The 21,658-nt window shown below is 30.4% G+C and overlaps 1 protein-coding gene and 1 long non-coding RNA gene across 3 annotated transcripts; one reads left to right on the forward strand and one right to left on the reverse strand.

Moving 5' to 3' along the window:
- Nucleotides 1-7,392: 7,392 nt before the first annotated feature.
- On the reverse strand, nt 7,393-10,288 carry LOC142548512 (trihelix transcription factor PTL-like). The gene is made up of 2 exons (XM_075656869.1): nt 9,588-10,288; nt 7,393-8,745 (listed from the first exon to the last, which is right to left on the reverse strand). The coding sequence occupies exons 1-2, from the start codon at nt 9,983-9,985 to the stop codon at nt 7,524-7,526; spliced, it is 1,620 nt and encodes a 539-aa protein (XP_075512984.1). The 5' UTR covers nt 9,986-10,288; the 3' UTR covers nt 7,393-7,523.
- Nucleotides 10,289-17,940: 7,652 nt separating this feature from the next.
- Nucleotides 17,941-20,466, forward strand: LOC142547970 (uncharacterized). 2 transcript variants are annotated; one of them, XR_012820829.1, is made up of 4 exons: nt 17,941-18,303; nt 19,607-19,856; nt 20,079-20,141; nt 20,281-20,466. It is a non-coding gene; the product is annotated as an uncharacterized LOC142547970 (long non-coding RNA). The 2 variants fall into 2 exon arrangements; XR_012820830.1 differs by having other exon boundaries at nt 19,607-19,977; nt 20,079-20,466.
- The last annotated feature ends 1,192 nt before the right edge of the window (nt 20,467-21,658 follow it).

The raw sequence follows: 21,658 nt of genomic DNA on the forward strand, positions 1-21,658 counted from the left end.
TGTATTTGCAAGTAAAGATTTCAAATTCAAAATAATAAATTCTTTATATATATATATATATATATATATATATATATTTTTAAAAAAAATCCATAACTAGTAAATTTTTAATCATTGTGGTGAATTTTAAATTCATTCTATTATGAAGACATTTCCAATAATTCCTACAACTACGTTTTAAAATCACAATCTTTGAATCGAAATGCAACCTTATTATTTAGTGGAGATAGATTTGTAAATTAGTTATCTAAAATATATTTGCATGTGGAGCAATGCATTACAACAAGTATGGGAAATTTTAATTGTATTTGTTTTTTCTAAAGCAAATCCTATTTTTTAGTAACATGTTTTGTTTTATACTGATATTCTGTTATGAACAGGGACAATATAAATTCTTTTTATTGTCAATTTTTTTGTTTATCTTCTGCGTTTTTAAAACCTCACCAAATGAATTTATTTATGGCCAAAAAAAAAAATTTCAACTTTTCAATTGTAAAAATTAAATTTTACTTCAGCGTTTCATCCAATAATTCGGCTTGACAATATATTTAAAATATTCAAGGCAAAAACTTGTGTGAGACGGTCTCACGTGTCGTATTTTGTGAGACGGATATCTTATTTGGGTCATCCATGAAAAAATATTATTTTTTATGATAATAGTATTACTTTTTATTGTGAGTATCGGTAGAATTGACTCGTCTCACATATAAATATTCGTGAGACCGTCTCACAAGAGACCTTCTCAATCTTCAACTAGTTAATTCGGTTTGGATAGAGAGATTTCAAATACACCGATTTCAAATGTATTTTCATTATTTGATAACTTAAATAAAATTCAAATTCATATTTATACTTATTTATACTACAATCAAACCAATCACCATAAATTTCAAATCCTTTGAATATTGAAGTCATTTCTTGATTGTGATTGATATTAATATAATGTAAATAAATAAAGAGATAAATTTGGTTTGTCCTTTGTTGAGATTATTCAACAATCAAAACTAATTCGATATATATGGATTTCAAATAACTCAATTCAAACACAACCTTATTTCGTCCGAGGTTGTATATTTGTGAATTTAAATGTACTTACATGTAGAGTAATGTTATTAGGACAAGTTTGCCAGTCTGGGCATTTTAATTGTATTTGTTTTTTTCTAAAGCGGATACAATTTTTCGTTTTAATTAAATGAAATGTATTAATATAAAGTGAATTTCACTGATCTTTGGTCTACTGAAATGTAATCACCTTTGGTATTTCGAAAAGTAAGTTTCTGAAAGAACAATAACCTTTGATATTTCCAAATTTCAGTTTCTGAAATGACAATAATTTTTGGTATTTCGAAAGGTTATTGACATAGGGCCTTCCGAATGCTCTTATTTTTCCTATATATATTAATATCATCCTCATTTTTTAATGAATAAATTTCTTTTTATTTTCCTAACTTTCTTTTTCTCGACTACTGTTACTATTATTTATTTCAAAATAGTGATAAAGTTCAAATATCATTCGGTTCACATTCACATGTATCATACTTTGTGTAAAATTGTAGCAGATATCATTATTGTATCATTGGAAACAATCATCTACGTAAACCTCGTAACATTGTAGAAGATGACAAATATATTTTAAGAAAGTTGTAACATATCACGGGTATTGTTTTGACTTCATTTTCTTTTAATTTTATCTTTTCATAGTCATTGTTCATTGGTTTCAATATATTTTGTAATTTAAATTCATTGTATTATTCATTGGGTTGAAATATACGATTGAAATACCAGTTCATACATAATCGATATTTCGAGCATATATCTCAATTTCCCCCCAACAAACTTAAAACAAATATATATATATATATATATATATATATATATATATATATATATATATGTGTGTGTGTGTGTGTGTGTGTGGATAATTGAAATGTTTTCCAATTGTGAACGGACGTAATTGTCTTTCACATTTTTACCTCTTCCAATCATCAAGTAACATATGTAGTAATTTCACAATTAGTTTATTAATTAATAATTAATACTAATTAAACACATTTTTTTGTTATGATTTTGTGCTTTTGAGTTTTCTCATATCTTTTTTTCATTATAATATTTAATTGTGTCATATTTCATTATTAAAAAAATTTATTTCATTATATATATATATATATTATTTATATTTATATAAATGTGTGGATGTGTTTAATTATTTTCATAATCAATTAACATATGTGGTAATTTCAAACAGAGTCATTAATTAATAATTAAATACTAATTAACCACATTTTATTGTTATAGTTTTATGCTTTTGATATTTATCATATAATCTTATTTAAATATGTATTTCATTACATATATTGATTTATTTGTTATTTTAAACTTATATTTAACAAGAAACTAATAAACATCAATGTAGTTTATAAAAGAACGATTCTGATATAAAATTAATTTTCTATGATATAAAATTCAAAAAACAAAAGGTTAAAAAATTATTTAGGTGTTTAAATATTATTTAAATAGAATATTATGAGTTATATTTTACTATCAATATTATTATTTCATTAGTTTTGATACTGGTTTGATGAGTTAGTCACGATATTTTAAATTGATAATTATTTATCGTTAGTGTGCTTAATTTATGTAAATTATGATTATGCATTGATAAAGTCCATAATTTTATTGATTTTTATTTTATTATGCTTACGTGATGTTTTGATATATATATATATATATATATATATATATATAAAATTAGTTCATTTGGTTCTATATATTGTGATAATTATTATTTATTACATAACATAAAATTAACAATTTGAATTTTAATTTGACAAAAAATTTGAAAGTAAATTTTATAAGTTCTTAATTTATTTATTCGTCTAATATAACAATAGATCAAACTCAAACTAATAATAAAATGATCCAAATTATTTTTTTAGAAAATCAAATTTTTAATTTTTATCATATAATTGTTATTTACGTACATCGCATGTACTTCAATTCATGCTAGTATAATAAAAACCCACAATCAAATTAAGATTTTGATTACCATAAAATAATAAAGGCAAAAAATTATATGACTCAAATAAGATATCCGTCTCACAAAATACGGTCCGTTAGACCATCACACACAAGATTTGCCCAAGTTTATATACACATAATTCTCCTTGCTCGTCCATCAAATGTGAGTCGACTAACGCACTTGGGATCTTTATTTAGAGAATGTTTAGAGGGAAGGATAAAAATCTAAGTTTTTGTCTCATCCATCACTTGTCTAATATTATTTGACAAATTTAATTTATCTATCAATTTATTGTCCCTATTTTTATCTCTTCGGGAAGAGTTTATTATACCACTTATTTTGGTTTATCGACAATTAGTCCAAAAATATTCAATGCTCCTCGGACGAGGATAAATGAATGCGGATTATTTTTGTAAAATTTAAAATGATGTGACTTTTTTTTTAAAATAAGATGTAATTGTTGTTATACAAATAATAATGTGTATCCGTGCAAAAACTCCAGTAATCAATGGCGGAGCCAGAAATATGGCTATGCTCGGACTATAATTTTAAACTCTAAAATCTTTTAATATTTTAAATTGATCTACCTGAGCTAATATAACATTATTTCAAAATTATACAAAATTTACGTATAAATTTTTAAAAAAAATTGGACCACCCAGGCTAACAATAACAAATTTTATCTATTACATGTGATGAAATACATATGAAAGAAACACACTCAACCTGTGCCCGATAAGGCAATTGTCACCGTGCCCGGAACTCTGTCCTATATTGCTTGAATAAATTTTCAAGTTATGAAACACATCGATTTGTCATAGCGAACACGCCATGTAAGTACCGGATTCCTACTGTTCAGGCTCTTCAAACAAGGGTTTCAGTTCCTCGATCTTGGCCACCTTGATCGACACTGCTGTCACATGTATTTAAAGAGTGAAACCCGAGAATCAGAAACAGTTTTTTGTCAGGTTAAGATGGTGGGATCGGTCAAATAAAGGCTTCGCTTTTGGTGTATGTGATCACCCTTTTATCTTCTGACAAAATCAGCAAGAATTCGAGAACTCTACGCAAATCCAGAGGAAAAGAAACTTTCGAATCCTGCGATCGAAATCTTCTGGGATTTTTCCCAGGCAAACTTCGAATGGGGACCAGAACCTGTCAACCGTTTTTACTTGGTGATCATACTCGACTCGGAGGTTAGCCTGATTCTTGAAGACACGGAGCAAGAAATACTGGAAATCAAAGAACGTGTTTCCCGTAGGAACATGGCTTAATCCATGCTTCTTTCAAGCAGAGAAAGCTTCTCAGGCAATGAAATGTACTCCACCAGGGCCAAATTTTGCGACACCGGGACGTGCTGGCACGAAGTTTTGATCAAGTGCTTGGGGGACGACGGGGTTGAGTTTGAAGAAGAATCCAGCGCTGTACGTGTACATGGATAAGAAGATGGTGATTGAAGTGAAGAGATTGAGGTGGAACCTTAGAGGGGATCATACGATTTTCTTGGATGGATTGTTGGTGGATATGATGTGGGGCGTTCATGACTGGATCCTTAGGCCGTGTTTGGGATGCGGGGTTTTCACGTTTAGGACAAGGGGTGGATTGGATAGCAGATTGTAGTTGGAGGATAAAGTTTTGCACAGAAAGGAGAGGAAAAGGCTGGATTTTCGTTGCTCATTTCCGTGAGAATCCAGATTGAGAGTGTAAAATTTGGGACACCACTTCTTCTTTTTAATCTCTACATTCAATAGTTGTGTTCCGGTATGTTGGTCCGATTAAATATCATAGAAATGGATGGCATTAGTCCCAAATGGGCTGGATATTAGATGTACAAAAACCTGGGCCAATAATTTGATGGCCCAAAACAACTTTAAATATTCTGGCATGTGGGCCCATATACTTTGTCGTTCTCGTGTTTGATGTTAGAAAATGAAATAAATATTGGTTTTTTTTATATAAATTAAATTACCCTAATTTCTCACGTGAGTTTGGAGAAGGACCTTCTCCATTCTCCGCGTAAAAATCTCGTAGCAATTAAAAGTTATATATATATCTTGAAATAAAAGAATGAGGAAAAGCCAAAAAATTGCGAAATTGGGAAATGAAAGACTATTTTGTGGAAAGAAATGACAAGTTTTCAGATGTGTCAGTATTTAGTCTAAATCAAAGAAATCTGCAAGTTACCGCTGCTACCAATTTAATTTAAGCTGTAAATCCTCCCTTTGATTTGGTTGTTTTTGCAAAATTATCTGACCAAAATAGATATTTTTTCGCATAATTTATGAGTTAATTTTTCATTCTGAATGGAAAGAGGAGGTTATCGTCTGTGTATGATTGAGCCCTTTTGCTCGGTTTTCACATAGATTCTCTACTAGTGGAAGTAATTTATGAGTAGGACAGTGGGAAAAATATCGGAAGATTTCGATGCACGCGTTGTTTGTTTGTATAATTTGTGTTTTAACAAAAACAAAAACGATACAAAGTAACATTTTAAAAAATGTAAAAAATATAGCATTTTCGTAAATAAATAATCACAAAAATATATTAGATACATCATTTTTATTATTTTAAAAAGGCTAGTAGTATTTTCGTAAATAAAAAATACCAAATGCCACAAAGTGAGTGTTATTTTAGAAAATAAAAAAACATATAATATTTAAAGAAAGATGAGGTCGTATAAAATGACTAATTTCCCTAATATTTTGGTTTTGTTTGGAATTAAGTTAGCATATAATCTTAATTTCATCTCAAGCTTCACCAATTAATTAGGAAACAATTAATTACTTGTTCTCTAGTATAATAAAATAGTAATATATATATATCTATACTATTTTATATTATATTATTAAGTGTGAGGACATGATAATAACTACCTAGAGAGGACACCAACTTTTTTTCTTCCAATTTTACCCTTATCTATACTATACTATATTATTAAGTGTGAGGACATGATAATAACTACCTAGAGAGGACACCAATTTTTTTTTCCAATTTTACCCTTATATGATATTAATATTAAACTTTTGTTTTTTGTTTTTGTTTTTAAATTTCAACACACACTTTTATTTTTTTTATTTCAACCATTCAAATATCAATTTAATCCCTCCATAATTTGTCATATTTCACTTTAGTCCTTCGATAATAATAAAAAAGATTGTATACACACGCATCGCGTGTGCAGAGTAACTAGTATATATAATGTTTAATGGTGAAATTAAATTGGCTCGATGAACTTTGCATAATAATAAAGTAAGGGGATCCCCTCTCATTCTCAATAAAGATTGAGTATGTCTCTCACATATCTATTTTCATGAAACTGATCAACACAATTCATATTCAAAATGAAAAATAATATTTTTAACGTAGAATATAATATTTTTATGAATCGAGCTGGATTGAAGATACATAACATAAAATTTATCCGTGAGACGGTCTTACGTGAGTGTTTCGTGATAAAAATTATATTTATGAAAATTATATATCTCAATTAAAATGTGTTTCCATTCATGTATCCCCGCACTATATTAACAGAGCTTCAAGGTAACTAGATATTTGTTAGAACAAAAAAATCATATAATAATAATAATCATAATGCTGTATATGATTGGTAGGTAAGCAATCTATTTCACAGAATGTGATGGAGAAAAAATCATCAAGATTTAAATTATCTTTATTCCTTTCTCGTCTCCTTTTCAAATTGTTTTTATTAAATGTTCAAAATGAATTTCAAAAGCTATTCTAAAATTTTCAAACTTTTTTTTATTTGTCACATCGATGTAAAATTTCAACGTTAATCAGTGATCTATATACTTAATTGTACACAAACATAAAGTTTTTTATAATCAAATCAAAACTTTAAAAGACAGTAGAATGATATTGAATTTTTTCCAAAAAAAAATAATAATCAAATCACCGGTATTTTTAATATATATATATATATATATATATATATATATATATAAACTTGGATGAGACGGTCTCACGAGTCGTATTTTATGAGACAAATATCTTATTTGGGTTTTGAATTTGTGTATATATATATATATACGTATGTGGATGAGACGGTCTCACGTGTCGTATTTTATGAGACAAATATCTTAATTGGATTTTGAATTTGTGTGTATATATATATACGTGTGTGTATATATATATATACTTGGATGATACGATCTCACGGGTCGTATTTTGTGAGACGGATCTCTTATATATATACAAATTCTAAACCCAAAATAAACATCATGGAAGCTTATAAATATGCAGAAATAAAATTCTACAACGTATATCATTATTTAAGTGGATTCCCAATATCTCCAAAATAAAATAAAATTACACCAAACAAAATAAACTAAGTTACCAAACAACACACTCATAGATCAGCCTTAATTCTCCAATAGTAAATTAAATCTCCAAATTCCACAAGTAATTTTCTATCTAATAAAGTAATCAGAAACAATATGTTTGCAGCAAGTTATCTTCAATTAATATAATAATGCCATGTAGAATTTTAATCCATAATTCTCCCATAGCCATCCCCCATGAAGTACCTAAAGCAGCTATCGCTTGTTGCGATGATTCCTCCATTACTGTTATTATATGGAGAATTCCCATTAACATTTACGCTGACAGGATTATCAGTCCCCTGTTCGCTTGTATCACTGTAAGCTCCTCCTGTTGGATTGCAGATAGATTCATTATTCTGATAATTATAACCGCAGATCCTTGAATTCTCTTTCCTTTTCTTGTTCATTGCATAATTATTGACGCTATCCCACTTGTTTCTGCACATCAAGCTAGTCCTGTCATGACCAAAACAAGCCATTTTGTGTGATATCTCATCCCACATAACCTCCTCTCTGATCCCGTTTTGCCGCAACTTTACTTCCATGCCATTTCTCAAATGAACCAGTCTAGTGATCTCGGATTCGGGCCAAACGTCACCGCGTTTAGCAGAATTAGTCCTCGTTTCACTACTTTTATCGTTTTGATTTTCGCTGCGGCCAGTGAGGTCTTCATGCGGAGAAGCCCCGGATTCTTTTCCTGCCAATTTTTGCAAAGCACTCATTAAAGTGGCATCGCGGGCTTCCATCCATGCCCTTTCACTGGCCCAAAACTTGTGCTCTCTCTCAATTCTTGCTGCATCTTGTTTCCTCCATTCCTCTTCTCGAGTCATTCTCTCTTGTTCCTTGTGCTCAATTGTCCTCAACATTTTCTCCATCCAGGATTCTTGTTTATCCATCAGTTTCTTCATTTTTGAATCAATGAAATCTTTGATCTTGGCCTTCCAACTGTTCTTTCCCTTTCTCAGCTTCTTCTTCTTTGGTGAATCATCATCATAATCATGACCATTGTTTCTATTGATCCCTACATTTATACCAGTGTCGTCTGATAAATCTGCATCAGAATCAGAAGAATTTGAGAGACCAAGGCTAGTAGTTTCTGAGAGCTTCAAACCCGGATAAGATTCTTGATTATAAGATGAAAGAGTGTTCTCATTTGGAAAACTGTACTGAAAACTTCCACCATTGAAATGGGTTTCTGATACTGAAGCTGCTGAGTGGCTATTTTCTCCATAGAGAGCTTCAAGTTGCCTAAAGAACCTGTAATGCTTCCCATGTTGCCTTCCAGCTTTGCCATCTTTTGTCTTTTTGTAATACTTGTACAAATTCTCGAACTTCTCTCTGCATTTCTTGCCACTCCTCTGATATCCATGGTCTTCAGACATTATCCTAACATTCAATTTTTTTTTAAAAAAAAGAAAGGAACAAAAAATATTACTTACTGAGCACTGTAATATAAAAATGAAGATGTTGCAGTAAAATAACCCTAGTTTCGTGAAACTGGTCTAAAATTTAAGTGATAATGACATTTGCTAAGAATGGGCAAACTCGTGTGAATTCTAAGATTAAGTTGTGGAGACAACACTCATCTGGGAAAATGACAATTCAAAATTTTGCAGAAGCTGTCAGTGAGAAGAAGTGATGTTGCTACTCATGATTCACGTCTTTTAATGAAAGCAAAAAACAGAAAATTTTGTTTACTATAACACCCAAAAGATTGGCATTTTTTGCAGTAAGAAAGTAGTATAAGTTCTTGTCCAAAAAAAGACAATTGCAGAAGTGATTGTGAGGTTACATCATAGAAATCGGATGATGAGGTAAAAGATAAAAGTAACACTCTGATTCTCGAACTTAACTTCAATAATGTCACTTGCCATTTAATTTCTTCAACGCAAAAAACAAAAACGAAAGAAGACTAAATATTAATAAAAGCAACCAATAAACTTGAATCAAGAAAATCAATAAAAACCAATCAGCAGAAAATTGATCGTAATAGAAACGTGACAGTTGCCATCATGATTAACACCCGATTAAATATGATTCTTCGTCAATTTCATATTTTCGAAGATTAAACAAGTGCAAGAGTGTGCTGATATATCTGATGTATAGCTAACAAAATCATGGATAAATAAAACTTAAACTAGCAAACTCGGATTTGATCTCAAGATCTTGAAGAGTGCTTTGTGAGAACTATGAACTAAGGAATTAGGTCAAGTACATGTGCATAATACCTCGAAACCTCGTCCCACAACGGACCCTTTTGATTTGCCTCCTTAAACTTAGGATCAAGCCGCGATCTGATCTCAAGAAGAGTAAGGGTCTCTTGTCTCGGCCACCTCGCCGTACAGCTCTCTCCTCCTCCAGCTACTGCTGAATCCCCGCCGCCAATCTGTACACCAGTTGCCTCGATCTCAAACCCACTAAACCCAGCAGCAGTGACACTGGCACTGTGGGTAGAATCAAAAGGAAACTCGTGATGCATCCCTCTTTGAACCATGAGCGTTTCGTAGTGTTGAGATGGGGTCAAACTCCTGTGGGCAGGAAGCAGCTCCGGAGGCGGCGGGAAGAAAGGTCTATCGCTGATGAACTGGCGCAAATCAGCCGGCATCCCGTATTGATCCTCCTCCATGTGAACAAATAAATTTCTTCAGGAGTAGTAATTACGAACAAAAGGGAAAAGCGGTTTAAGTGAAGCGATGGCTAAAGGAGCGGTAAACCCGGATCATGTTCTTACAGAAAAAGAGAAGCTTTAAATTCATGAAGAGTACAGTGGACCCCCTTTATTTGTTTCTTCTGCTACATCACTGTAAACTACGGTGTCTCTTCCCTCTTCTATATCTATCTGTGCGTACACTGTATGTATATATTGTGTAGGGTTAGGGTGCATACATCGTTGGTGCAGCGTACAAGATAACACGAATTTAGGGGGGGTGGGGAATGAATCAGGAACACGAATGTCAAAAGTTAATCAGGTTTTAAAAAACGAAACGGGATGCATTATCATTTTCAAATATATATATATATATATATATATATATATATATATATTTTAACAAGGTAAACTTCAATCTTTAACATCTGAGAGAACGTGTGTCGTGCGTAAGCCGAATGTTTTTATATATTTGTAAATAAATGTTAAAATTTTATTTGGGGTAAATCAAATCATTTAAGAATGAATTTTTTAAATTCTCAATTTATTTTTTATTCATTGTAATGAATTGAAAACCATCTAAATAAATAGTAATTTCAATGGCAAAAATCTGTGTGAGACGGTCTCACGGGTCGTATTTTGTGAGACAAATATCTTATTTATGTCATCCATGAAAAGTATTACTTTTATGCTAAGAGTATTACTTTTTTATTGTGAATATCGATAGGGTTGGCTCGTCTCACAGATAAATATTTGTGAGACCGTCTCACAAGAGATCTACTAATTACAATTTATTTCTCCAATCCAACCCAAGAGAAATTTGTGTAGAGTTAGAATAGGCACAAATTCAGCAAGAGGTTCTCGGATTTCATCATATATATCTATATGTTTTAAAATATTCAGAGGTTATTATATGAACTTTTTTATGAAACATAGCATTGGAGTTGTATGCCAAAAATATTTAAAATTGTATTTGAATTGATGGTTTGAAGATAGATATTTCAAGTCTATAATATAACAAATCAAAATGTTTTGTTTGTAGAAATCCATTTTGTAATATTTTTCAAATCTCAAATAGTTATTTTCTAAGTCGTAAATACATCACGACATTGAGTATTTTAAATCATTATTTCAAATATTTCCAAATTATTTAATTCAAACGCAAAATATGGATAGTTACTTAGCTCTGTAAAATTTGTACCATAGACACTACCGACATTATACAATCAGCCTATTTTAAAAAATATATTCATTCGGCAAATAAGAGTTTGCCGAGTGATTTTTTTACATTGATTATCGAGGTTGATTTTAAATAGTTATTCAATAAAATTAAGATTTAATGTTCGAATTGTTATCAATATTTTTTCACACGAGGCCATCTCATTTATGTTAAATTAAATGATAAATACCTTTTTCATTTAGGTTGTCTGAACTCAATCATAAATTTCACAACAATGGACCAAAAAAAAAAACAAAATACAATAGTAAGACATACTATTCATATATAAACACACTAATGCTATTTACTATGCTTTAATGTGTGTGCCTTTGGCACTTTCGGTGAATCTCATTAAATGAGAATTTGTCAATATTTAAAAAAAAAAGAAATTATAAAAAAAATAAAATTTGGTCAATGAGTGCTTAACAAAATATTATATTCCTCCTTAAAAAATAGTATATTTCTAAGCTATATAATTAAAAATAATTTAAATGTGAATGAAATAAATAAGAAGTACTGCTACCTAATTTAATGTTTCTTTCAGTTCTAATATTAAACTCTCTTCTTAAATATTCCTGTTTTTTTCCCTGCCAAATCTTTAACCGGACGACTGCCACCACCGATCACTTTGCATGTTCATAAATTATACAGCAAATAATTAATACCTTTCGAATTGATTTTTTAAAGCCATAAATGCTATATAAATAAATAAAATTTAAATATGGAAAATATTATAATTATTATTTTTTGTCTACGACCGTAAATTTTCCAGATATTGATCCTTTCTCCAAACAAAAAAATTCCAATTTGGGCTCTAGGATACATATATGTAGTCTCTAAGTGTAATTCTTTATGCCGAGATCCGCCAACCGGGCTGCTCATCGGTCAGCTCGTGAAGCTTCTGATGTTTCTTCTTTTGTTGTTTGGTGTTCTGGTGATATACCAGCTTGGTTACTCAGTATTGTAAATCAAGATAATCTGAAGCAATGAATTTGTTTTACTTTAAAAAAAAAAGTGTAATTCTTTATGGACTTATTTATTCTATATTCTTCAATTAATTTAATTAATCCCTCTTATTAGTCCAGTGAGTTTCGAATTATCAAGTGGTCTATTGCAAAATATCAAGGAAAATTTAGTGTATCTCAAATTTTTTTTTAAGATTAGTTTAGAAATAACTATGACTTAGATTCATGCTTGCAATTACTCAATTCAATTTCTCAACGGGAAAAAAATTCAAGCTCACTTAAACATAAAATATAATAAGTTAATGATAAAATGAAGATTCAATTAGTTATTACTTTCTTTTGACATATGGATTACATATATTTTCACAAAACATATGTCCCAAATCCAATGCATGTATTTGATCATAGTATCATATTACATCTAATGATATTGTCTGCTTGATTTGTGAATAAGATGATAAATGATATATAATATAATAAATTAATATATTCAGATAAGTTAATGTTGTATGTCATTAATTTTTTATAGAACTTGATCAAACATTAGACGAAAAAAGATATATGATCAATCAATGTTTTATTCTCCGTATCAAGTCGGTGGTACGCAAAATATACATTTATTGATGGAAAAATGTTTTTATTGTTATTGAATATATATGGTATTCTCGACTGTTTAAATAAGTATACTAGATTGTTTACCATATTTTCATAATTTATGCTTATACTTTATTTGATTTTAAAAATCTACACTAATTTATGTTCCCTGAGTTCGAGGTTTTAATTGGTTCCACCTCTGTTCACTGATTACTAAATTGTAAATTGCATTTTAAAATGTCCGTACAGTCTAATTATGCTCACTAAAAAAAGATATAAAAATAATAATAAATAATGGTCACATATATCTAGAATTATCGTTCTCATGCTAAAAAAAAATTAATTTAAAATTATAGTCTAATAATTGCTTCCAAATTGGAGAGATGCTCCTCACTGAACGCAATCATAGCATTCCCAAATAGGAAGGCGTGTCTACTCATAAGTTTAGTGTGTATATATTTAAATCGATATATATGCATACATCACAACTTTAAATAAATAACTCGAAAATAACTAGTTTAATATATTTTAAAAAAAACCTGTATTTTTTAATTATAAATTATACAATTATAATTATTTTACCTTCCAAGTTACTTGGAGCTACTTGTTAATTAAGAACATCAGCGGTAGACCTTTATAAAATATACGTCTAGTTAAACTCGTTGATGATAAGACAATGTCTATAAATATCTGTTATTGAGGTCCTTAACTACACACCTCATAAGAACATTACTACACTATTTACATAGAGTTTGAGTGCTTATAAAGTTTCAAACGAAGAGGAAAACAGAATACTTACAAATGATTCAATGATCGGAGGTGATACTTCCACGTATTTGTTTATGATCGATGTGTGTAACATGATTTTCGAGAAAAATGACAAAAAAAAATATATATCTCAGAAGGTTTTTAAATTTCAATAAGAAAGGATCCAGAACTAGCAGTTTTAAATAGAACTTGTTGAAAACAAAAAATATGTAACGGATCCCATATTGAATCTGATCAGTTGCTGCACACTGATCAGTTCTGAATCTGCCGGTGTTTACTGACGTTTGCCCACGTACAAGTATTTAAATTTTTTTACGGACCCTTTACTCTATCATAATTATTCATTCATTTGTTAACTTCTTGCGCCGGACCCCATTATTACTTTCTATCTACGTTCTTAAATCAATAAAGAGAAATTTGAATTATATAATGATAAAAAAACCATGAATTACGCTTACGTTAAATTTCACAGTTTTTTTTTTTTTTGAAATGAACTATAATAATATTAATTCGGGAAGTCCCGAGATACAATGTTTACAAGCCACAAGGGTAGATCGTCATTAACACAATTAATGGAGCTATTACAAGATAAAGCTTTGCGAGCTAAAATGTGAGCCACTTCAACGGCCTTTCGTCGCACATGTTTGATGGAATGAAAATTTGGAAACTCTAACATTGATTGGATTTTCAAGGCAAGAACCCCAGCAGATCCAAGATCTTCTACGTGTGAAAGAACCATCCTAACAGCTTCCAATGAGTCAGAAAATATACAAACATTTCACAGTTACTCGGTCCGATTGCAAGAAAAGAATCGCAAACCGTGGGCCGAGCAATCCAACCTAGTTGAGATTCGCACTAGATTGAATTTTTGGGATTATTATAATTTTAATTTGAACATAAAAAAAATTAAATTATAATGTTTTGTTATCGACGTACGAGAGTGAGTTGTTTATCACACTTAAAAAACCCTTTGGCTACGCTTGATTGATGGATAAAATTATGAAATGATTAAGAGAGAAATGATAAAAAGAATGATAGAAATAGAAATATAATATATAATGATAAAATAATATTATGTTTGATATGATTGTTAAGAATGAGATAATTAAGAATCTTTTGATGAATTGACAAAATTGTCCATCCACTTCGGTGACGGCAGCGGTCAGTCGGTCGGTCGGCCGACGGCGGCGATTGTCGGCCGACCGGAGGTGGTTGGTCGGCGCCCGCGGCGGGCTGCCGGCGTTCGGCTGTCAGTCGGCGGCGGTTGGTGGCGGAAAATGGTGGTGAGTTTGGTTATAGGAAAAGGGTAAAATTAAAAAAATAAGATGAATTGAGAGTTGAATAAATAATCATAGAGTGTGATGAGTAATTATTTTATCCAAATTAATATAATCTAATCATTTATATGATGGATTGATTTTGTTAAATAAAAATCCTAACAAACATGAGATTATGTGGATTTATAGTTTATAAACTCACTTAATCTCTCGTACCAAACGTAGCCTTGATGATAATAGCAATTAAAAAAAAGTTACCAGCTTTGGTCTAAGTTGTTTCTCATTTTTGTTGGATGGAAAATCATCAAATTTCGAATCACCAAAGGTCCCGGCCAACTCAAAAGGTGTCACTCGCATGCTTTTGTTTGAAAAACCATTTCAAACCAAAAGTATGTATGTTTGTTTTGCATTAATATAAAATATAATTTTTTATTTCTCCTAAAGTAAAAGTAACATAAATTAAAGAAAAAAAACATTTTAATACTGAGTAGGTCTCTTGTGAGACGGTCTCGCGAATTTTTATCTGTGAGACGAGTCAAACATAACGATATTCACAATAAAAAATAATGCTCTTAGCATAAATGACCCAAATAAGAGATCGGTATCACAAAATACGACATGTGAGATCGTCTCACATAAATTTTTGTTTTTCATATCTGACAATCAGTGAAGAAAAGTATAGATGAGGAATCAGGATAATTGGATAAAAAAAATTGAAAATAATATTATATATATTCCAATGGATGCAACAATATATGCTAAAAAACGGTGGTTGTTAGTCAGGGGCCCATGAATTTCTTTTAAAAATCGTGTTCCCTTGGAGTGCGTCAAAACCCATGAACTTGGCAAATCAGTCATTATCCCGTACCAAGTTGGAAATTATTAAAATGCGATTATCGATTTGTACCACCCCCCCTGGATTAACACGCTTATTTACACATACATTCCAGGGCTTAATTTATCTGTATATACATACATGTCAAAATATATTATACCATGAGCACTTCAAAAATAAATCGATATCTTTTGATGCGATAAATTAAATGCCAATTACCAAATTATCGGTTCAAATACATATTAACGAATTGTGACACATGCAACGCGTGTTTTCCGTAGAAAAATTAGATAATTAAATAGTTCTTTAATAAATAGTATAAATTTGTATTTCAATGTCTCTGTTACAAAATAATTTATTCAAGAAACATTTTATAAAACTTTTTAATGAAAATACATACAATTATATGCACCACACATAGTAGGTGGAACTAAATCGAATAGTGCATGTTTCCTATTGTGGTTTTATTTAATTTAAGAATAATAATTATTTACTGTGCTAAGCCAGCTATAATTTTTTTAACGCAAATGGTAGACATTGTTAATGTAAGGCCGACAATAAGATTTCTCAATATAAAAATAACGTTGTTGGACGTATGATAATTTATTGTCAAACTTTAATGTGTCTTTTTTCTAGATTCTCTATTTTAAAGTGGTATTATATTTATACCTATCTAAAGTGAAAGAGATGTTTACTGACTTATCTTATAACTTAAATTACAAACAAAAAAATAAAATTTATGTTCTTTAAAATACCCAAAATTTGTACTTTCGTTAGGCTGAGTTCCTGTAAGATTCAACAATTCATCTAGGTCGCGTCTGTTCTGAATCAAATTTTCGTTTTTATATATATAATATCATTAGATCAAGAAAAACAATTGTTTTTTGGATTCTGATTTGATTTAGTCATCTAAAAAAACAGAATATCTCTATTGTATCCTGAAAGAAAATTTTCATATCTCTGTGACTAAAGTGATGGAGAAAAAATTATAAAAGAAAACGTTGCAAACGTGCCTTGAAGTTCATTCACAAATTATTTATATTCGAAATAAATTCTCAACATTGGTTGTTTTTTGATTGAAGGGTCTGAGTTAATTTGATAAAGTATTTCAGGGGAAAACAAGAAATGACTATATTTGGATGATTTTGAAATCCTTCACAATGATTCAAAAAATAATTATATGAAACTTGGAATTAGTTGTCAAGTGGATTTACACAAACAAACTAATAAATACGTTATTATGAATTTGAAATCTCCAACTTCAAATTTATCAATTCAAAGGTTATCATTTTAAAATATACTATCATTATGAACTTGCAGATGCCATGATATTGCACTGTTATATATATACTTACAAATGGTTTTTCTATGTATATTAGAATCACAACACACATGATACGTGTGAATGATATAATATATTTAATATCGCAAAAACTCTTATGAGACTATCTTATTTATAATAGTGAGTTAAGAAAAATATGGAATATTATGAGGGAAATTTTGGGGAAAAAAAAATTGACGTTTCAACTATTATATATATAGTAAATATATATTTTAAAATAATTAGAAAAAAATGAATTAATTTGATATAAGATGATTTTGTCTATATATGATCTAATTATTCAGATTCAAATTTCTTGGTGGAATAATTGTACGGTACATATGAATTTTTTGTACCTAGTCCAAATTATGATTATTATTTAAAAACTGTGTCTATCTCGTGTTCATGTATACCACCAACCTTAGCTAACGTGTATTTCCTGTTCATGCACGTTATAATCAGAAAAATACACATGTAACCCAATTACTGATTTTTTAACAATAATAATCACCAAAAAGCTACTAACCATTGCAGCAGAATTAGGTGGAAACACTGTGCTGCAGGCCCATGAGATGTTAAATTCCATCAGACAATGTAGCTTTTAGCAATGTCAATGAATTTGATGAGAAGTTCTTGTAATTAATACCATTTCCTTAGCATTACTTACAGAGAAAGCTGCCATCTTTATATATCTATGGGGAAAACACTATCTAAAACCTAGCAATTATGACTAGTTTAGGAAGTTAGTTAGTTTACACACACACATATATATAAGTATTTATTATTTTTATGTTGGAGGTGTTACAGTAAGGGTGGGGCAATAAACGTTCAAATTCAAAAAGTCGGAAGACCAATTCTGTTCAATTGTACATATCGAGGATTGGATCTGTTTTGTGGGTAAATATTAGGGTTTAAATTTTGGACAGATTTTGACCGTGAGATCATGTATGTTCCATTTGGAAAGTTGAGGAAGCAAATTTGAAAATCGAGGGACTAACCTTTACTTTATTCCCTTTTTTCCTAATAAAGTTCGACACCAAACAATTTCAGCCATGATAGCAAGTTTGACCGTTGATAAATGAGAGGTAATTCTCCAATCTCCACCATATAGATCGACACTAAATGCTGCTGCTAATTTCTTTTAGTACAAGCGGAACTTTATCACAGACTTTTCTAATTTTTTCCGAGGCGAGCTGCTAAAATATTACAGAACAACACCAATATATAGCTGTAAGCCTGTAACAGGAGGTTCATTCTCGCCAGGATTAACAGGTCACAATATAGCAGAAGCTGCGGCATGGCTGTGCTGGTTTGACAGGTGAATTCTGTCTTATATGCTTCATGGAGTAATTTAAATAAGAGTTTATTATTTGAGTTCTTCGGTCAGTCAGATCATCACATTGGTCATTTCAGACACATGGTCTTGGAATTGAAGCGATCGAATCCTCTCAGTGTAGGGTGTTAGTTCTAATGTGTATGACTATATTCTTTTGGATTTTATTCTTGGATTTTATTCTTATGTTATGTATTGCATTTGGAAGTTGACTCAGCTCTCATTGTCTGTGTTTTATTTTCTAATGGTATTGAAAGAGGGGGAGAAACACTCCCGGTCTAGCATACACTAACCTGACCTGTTTATGGCTAGGCCAACTTCTCGTTTGATCGGTTATTTTCAGGAGCTGGTTTAATTTGGATTAACCTTCTATATTTGTTTCGATGCGGGTAGTAAAGTCACAAATTATCATATGCAATGAGTTCTAGATTTTAAGTTGAAAAGATGTGTATATTTCCAATGGGTATAAATTAATGGAAGCATTGGTAGGATCGGACTCTAAATCTTCAAGTGTAGTTCCTACTTGGTGGACTTCTGCAGAGGAATCTATGTTTCTATATATCCTGTGCTTGTTTATGCGTGATGCCTCTATTGAATACTTCATAGTTATGTCTCATGATATCAATGTTCTAAGAAGTTCAAAGCGTCCGGAAAATTTCGTGTCGGACAAAAATGTGAAAAAATGAGCAATTTTTTGGCGATCATATTAATTAAGCGTATAAAAAACGCGAAAAACGACAAATTTTTAAGATAAATTTAAAGTTAAGGTTATTTTAGACAATTAGTATTTAATGATATAACATTTTTTATACAAAAAAAATCCTAAAAAGCATATAAAATCCTAAATTTTGTATCTATTAATCTTTATTTTCTTTGCCACTAAGAAATAACACTTGAATCACCAACAATGGATAAAGGTTTTACTCCATACAATTTGATATTATGAAAGTTAATGTTTTTGATAATTTATACTTTTATTCAAAAAATTTGTATGTTTATGTGTTTTTTAATTTATTAATTAATTGACTTGTTATAATAAAAATTATACCAAAACCTGAAAGCACGCTTATTTTCGTATTAAATATACTCAAAGTTGTAAAGCTTGAAGTTTGATCGTGACGTTTCATTACGGTTTTTGGAAACCTTGACTGATATTTCTGTTATTGTAAATTATTGTTTGCTGATGAGAAAATTTTCATTTTCCTTTTCTGAATCAATTTTTGTGTCTCAGGTTAAAATTTTCTTCTCTCGTTGGCATTTGCTGTGACATATGCTTTATTATTTGCAGGTTTCCAGTGAAAATTAAAGCTTGTAGAAACTATTAGCGAGCTCTTTGGCGATGCAAAACTTCTAGAAGCACAGCCGTGAAGCTTCACTGCGAGCATATCATGGTTTGTCCCGTGGAATTGTTGAAAACGTGTGGAGGATGCTGCAGTTGCACATATTTGAGCAGCTGTGGAGTAGAGATTAATAATGCGGCGCAGAGAAGCTAAACGTGAATGAAAAGGCTCTGAACTAAAGTTCTTCCCATGTTTAACGTAAGAAATCAGATTATCCGGTGCATAAAATTTTCACCCACTTTCCCTTGTTCACGCAGGGAGGTTGCGCTGCAAGTGCATGTGTACTTGCTCTCTTCCATGTTTTGAAATACATTATCAAGTACGATTAATAGAACTTCACACACTTGATCATTGCCGACCGCTATTTTTTCCCAAAAGCAAACAACTGAACGAAGGTTTTTAAATCATATGTAATTTCAGAGACACTTCAGAGTAGCAGATGAGGATATTGCAGGTGCTTTTACATGTTACAAATATCTGGAGGTAAGTTTTTCTAATTATTTGCTAATTGTGAATCTTGTATTGCTTTGATGATACACACCCCTTTTGCCTCTTAGTACTTCTGGAGAAATGATTCTACAAATGCTAATTATGTAGTGTAAATATATCCATATCGATGCAGAAGCACTATGTACCTTAATTATGTCTGGAAAACAGTTCCCCCGCTTCTCAGATGAATCTCTTCACGGAAAGAATTTGACCGTGTTCGAATTTTCACCGGATGCTGCGGTGGATCTGACTTTCTATGTTTTAACAGTTATTATTATGTATGTGCGCAAGATGAATAGGTATCTCCAATGGAAATTAAGCCAGAATTCCTTAGTTCAAAGTAACTTTTGTGAAAGAAAGATCAGATGCAAGTAAATTGCATGCAATTAATTGTTGAGTAGGTTTCTTGTGAGACGGTCTCACGGATCTTTATCTGTGAGACGGGTTAACCCTTCCGATATTCACAATAAAAAGTAACATGCAATTAATTGTTGAGTAGGTTTCTTGTGAGACGGTCTCACGGATCTTTATCTGTGAGACGGGTTAACCCTTCCGATATTCACAATAAAAAGTAATACTCTTAGCATAAAAAATAATAATTTTTCATGAATGACACAAATAAAAGATCCGTATCACAAATACGATCCGTGAGACCGTCTCACACAAGTTTGTACCTTAATTATTTGAGTTTTGTTTATTTGTTTTAGTGTTTTGGCATAAGAATTGCATATGCATGGTAATTTTGTGATTTAATTATAAACAACAGGAGCAATACACTGTAAAACTAAAATAAATGTTCTCAAAATTAAAAAATATACTTATTCTTTGTACCAAGACAACAACACGTTCACCAGTTAACGCAACTGGGAACACATGGGGATAAATACAACCAGTTGTTGGTTGGCATTTGAATATGCGATTTATTTAGATTTTAGAAATAAAGTTTGTTGTCGACACTTGTCAAAATACTCGGATGATTTGTCTTATTTTAATTTAATTAATTAATCGTGTGATATAAGTTTTTATTAATTATTATTATTATAAATATAAGTTAGAATAGTTTTCCACAACATTGATTGATACATAATAATAAATATAAATAAATAAATTAAACATTTGATATAGAGGTATTTCGAGAAAGTTGTGTTTGGACCGTAAATTTTTTATGTTTCACAAGTAGCAGTTTTCATAAATTCATTTTTCTAATAATTTTTATTGAAATGAATAATTATGTTTAGATAGAAAAATTATTATAGAACTATAGTAATAATATATTATTCATTTTAAAAAAGACTGAAGGTATAATAAAATGTATACTATATCATGAGATACCTATAAAATAATTTCAAAGAATTATAGTATTTTTTTTTTTAAATCCGGAATGGTTGTTAGTATCATAGAAAGGGTATAAAATTATATAATTAATAATTAAAATAATAATATGTCTCTTGTGAGACGATCTCACGAATCTTATCCGTAAGACCGGTCAATCCTACCGATTTCACAATAAA

The sequence above is a fragment of the Primulina tabacum genome, chromosome 6 (assembly GCF_025594145.1).
Source record: "Primulina tabacum isolate GXHZ01 chromosome 6, ASM2559414v2, whole genome shotgun sequence".
In the NCBI taxonomy this organism is placed as follows: Eukaryota; Viridiplantae; Streptophyta; class Magnoliopsida; order Lamiales; family Gesneriaceae; genus Primulina; species Primulina tabacum.

Excerpts from the sequence above, each read along its gene's own strand:
- LOC142548512 (XM_075656869.1), bottom strand. The coding sequence starts at position 9,985 with ATGGAGGAGGATCAATACGGGATGCCGGCTGATTTGCGCCAGTTCATC. Across the intron at positions 8,746-9,587 it reads TTGTGGGACGAGGTTTCGAG|GATAATGTCTGAAGACCATG; the intron begins GTATTATGCACA and ends ATTGAATGTTAG.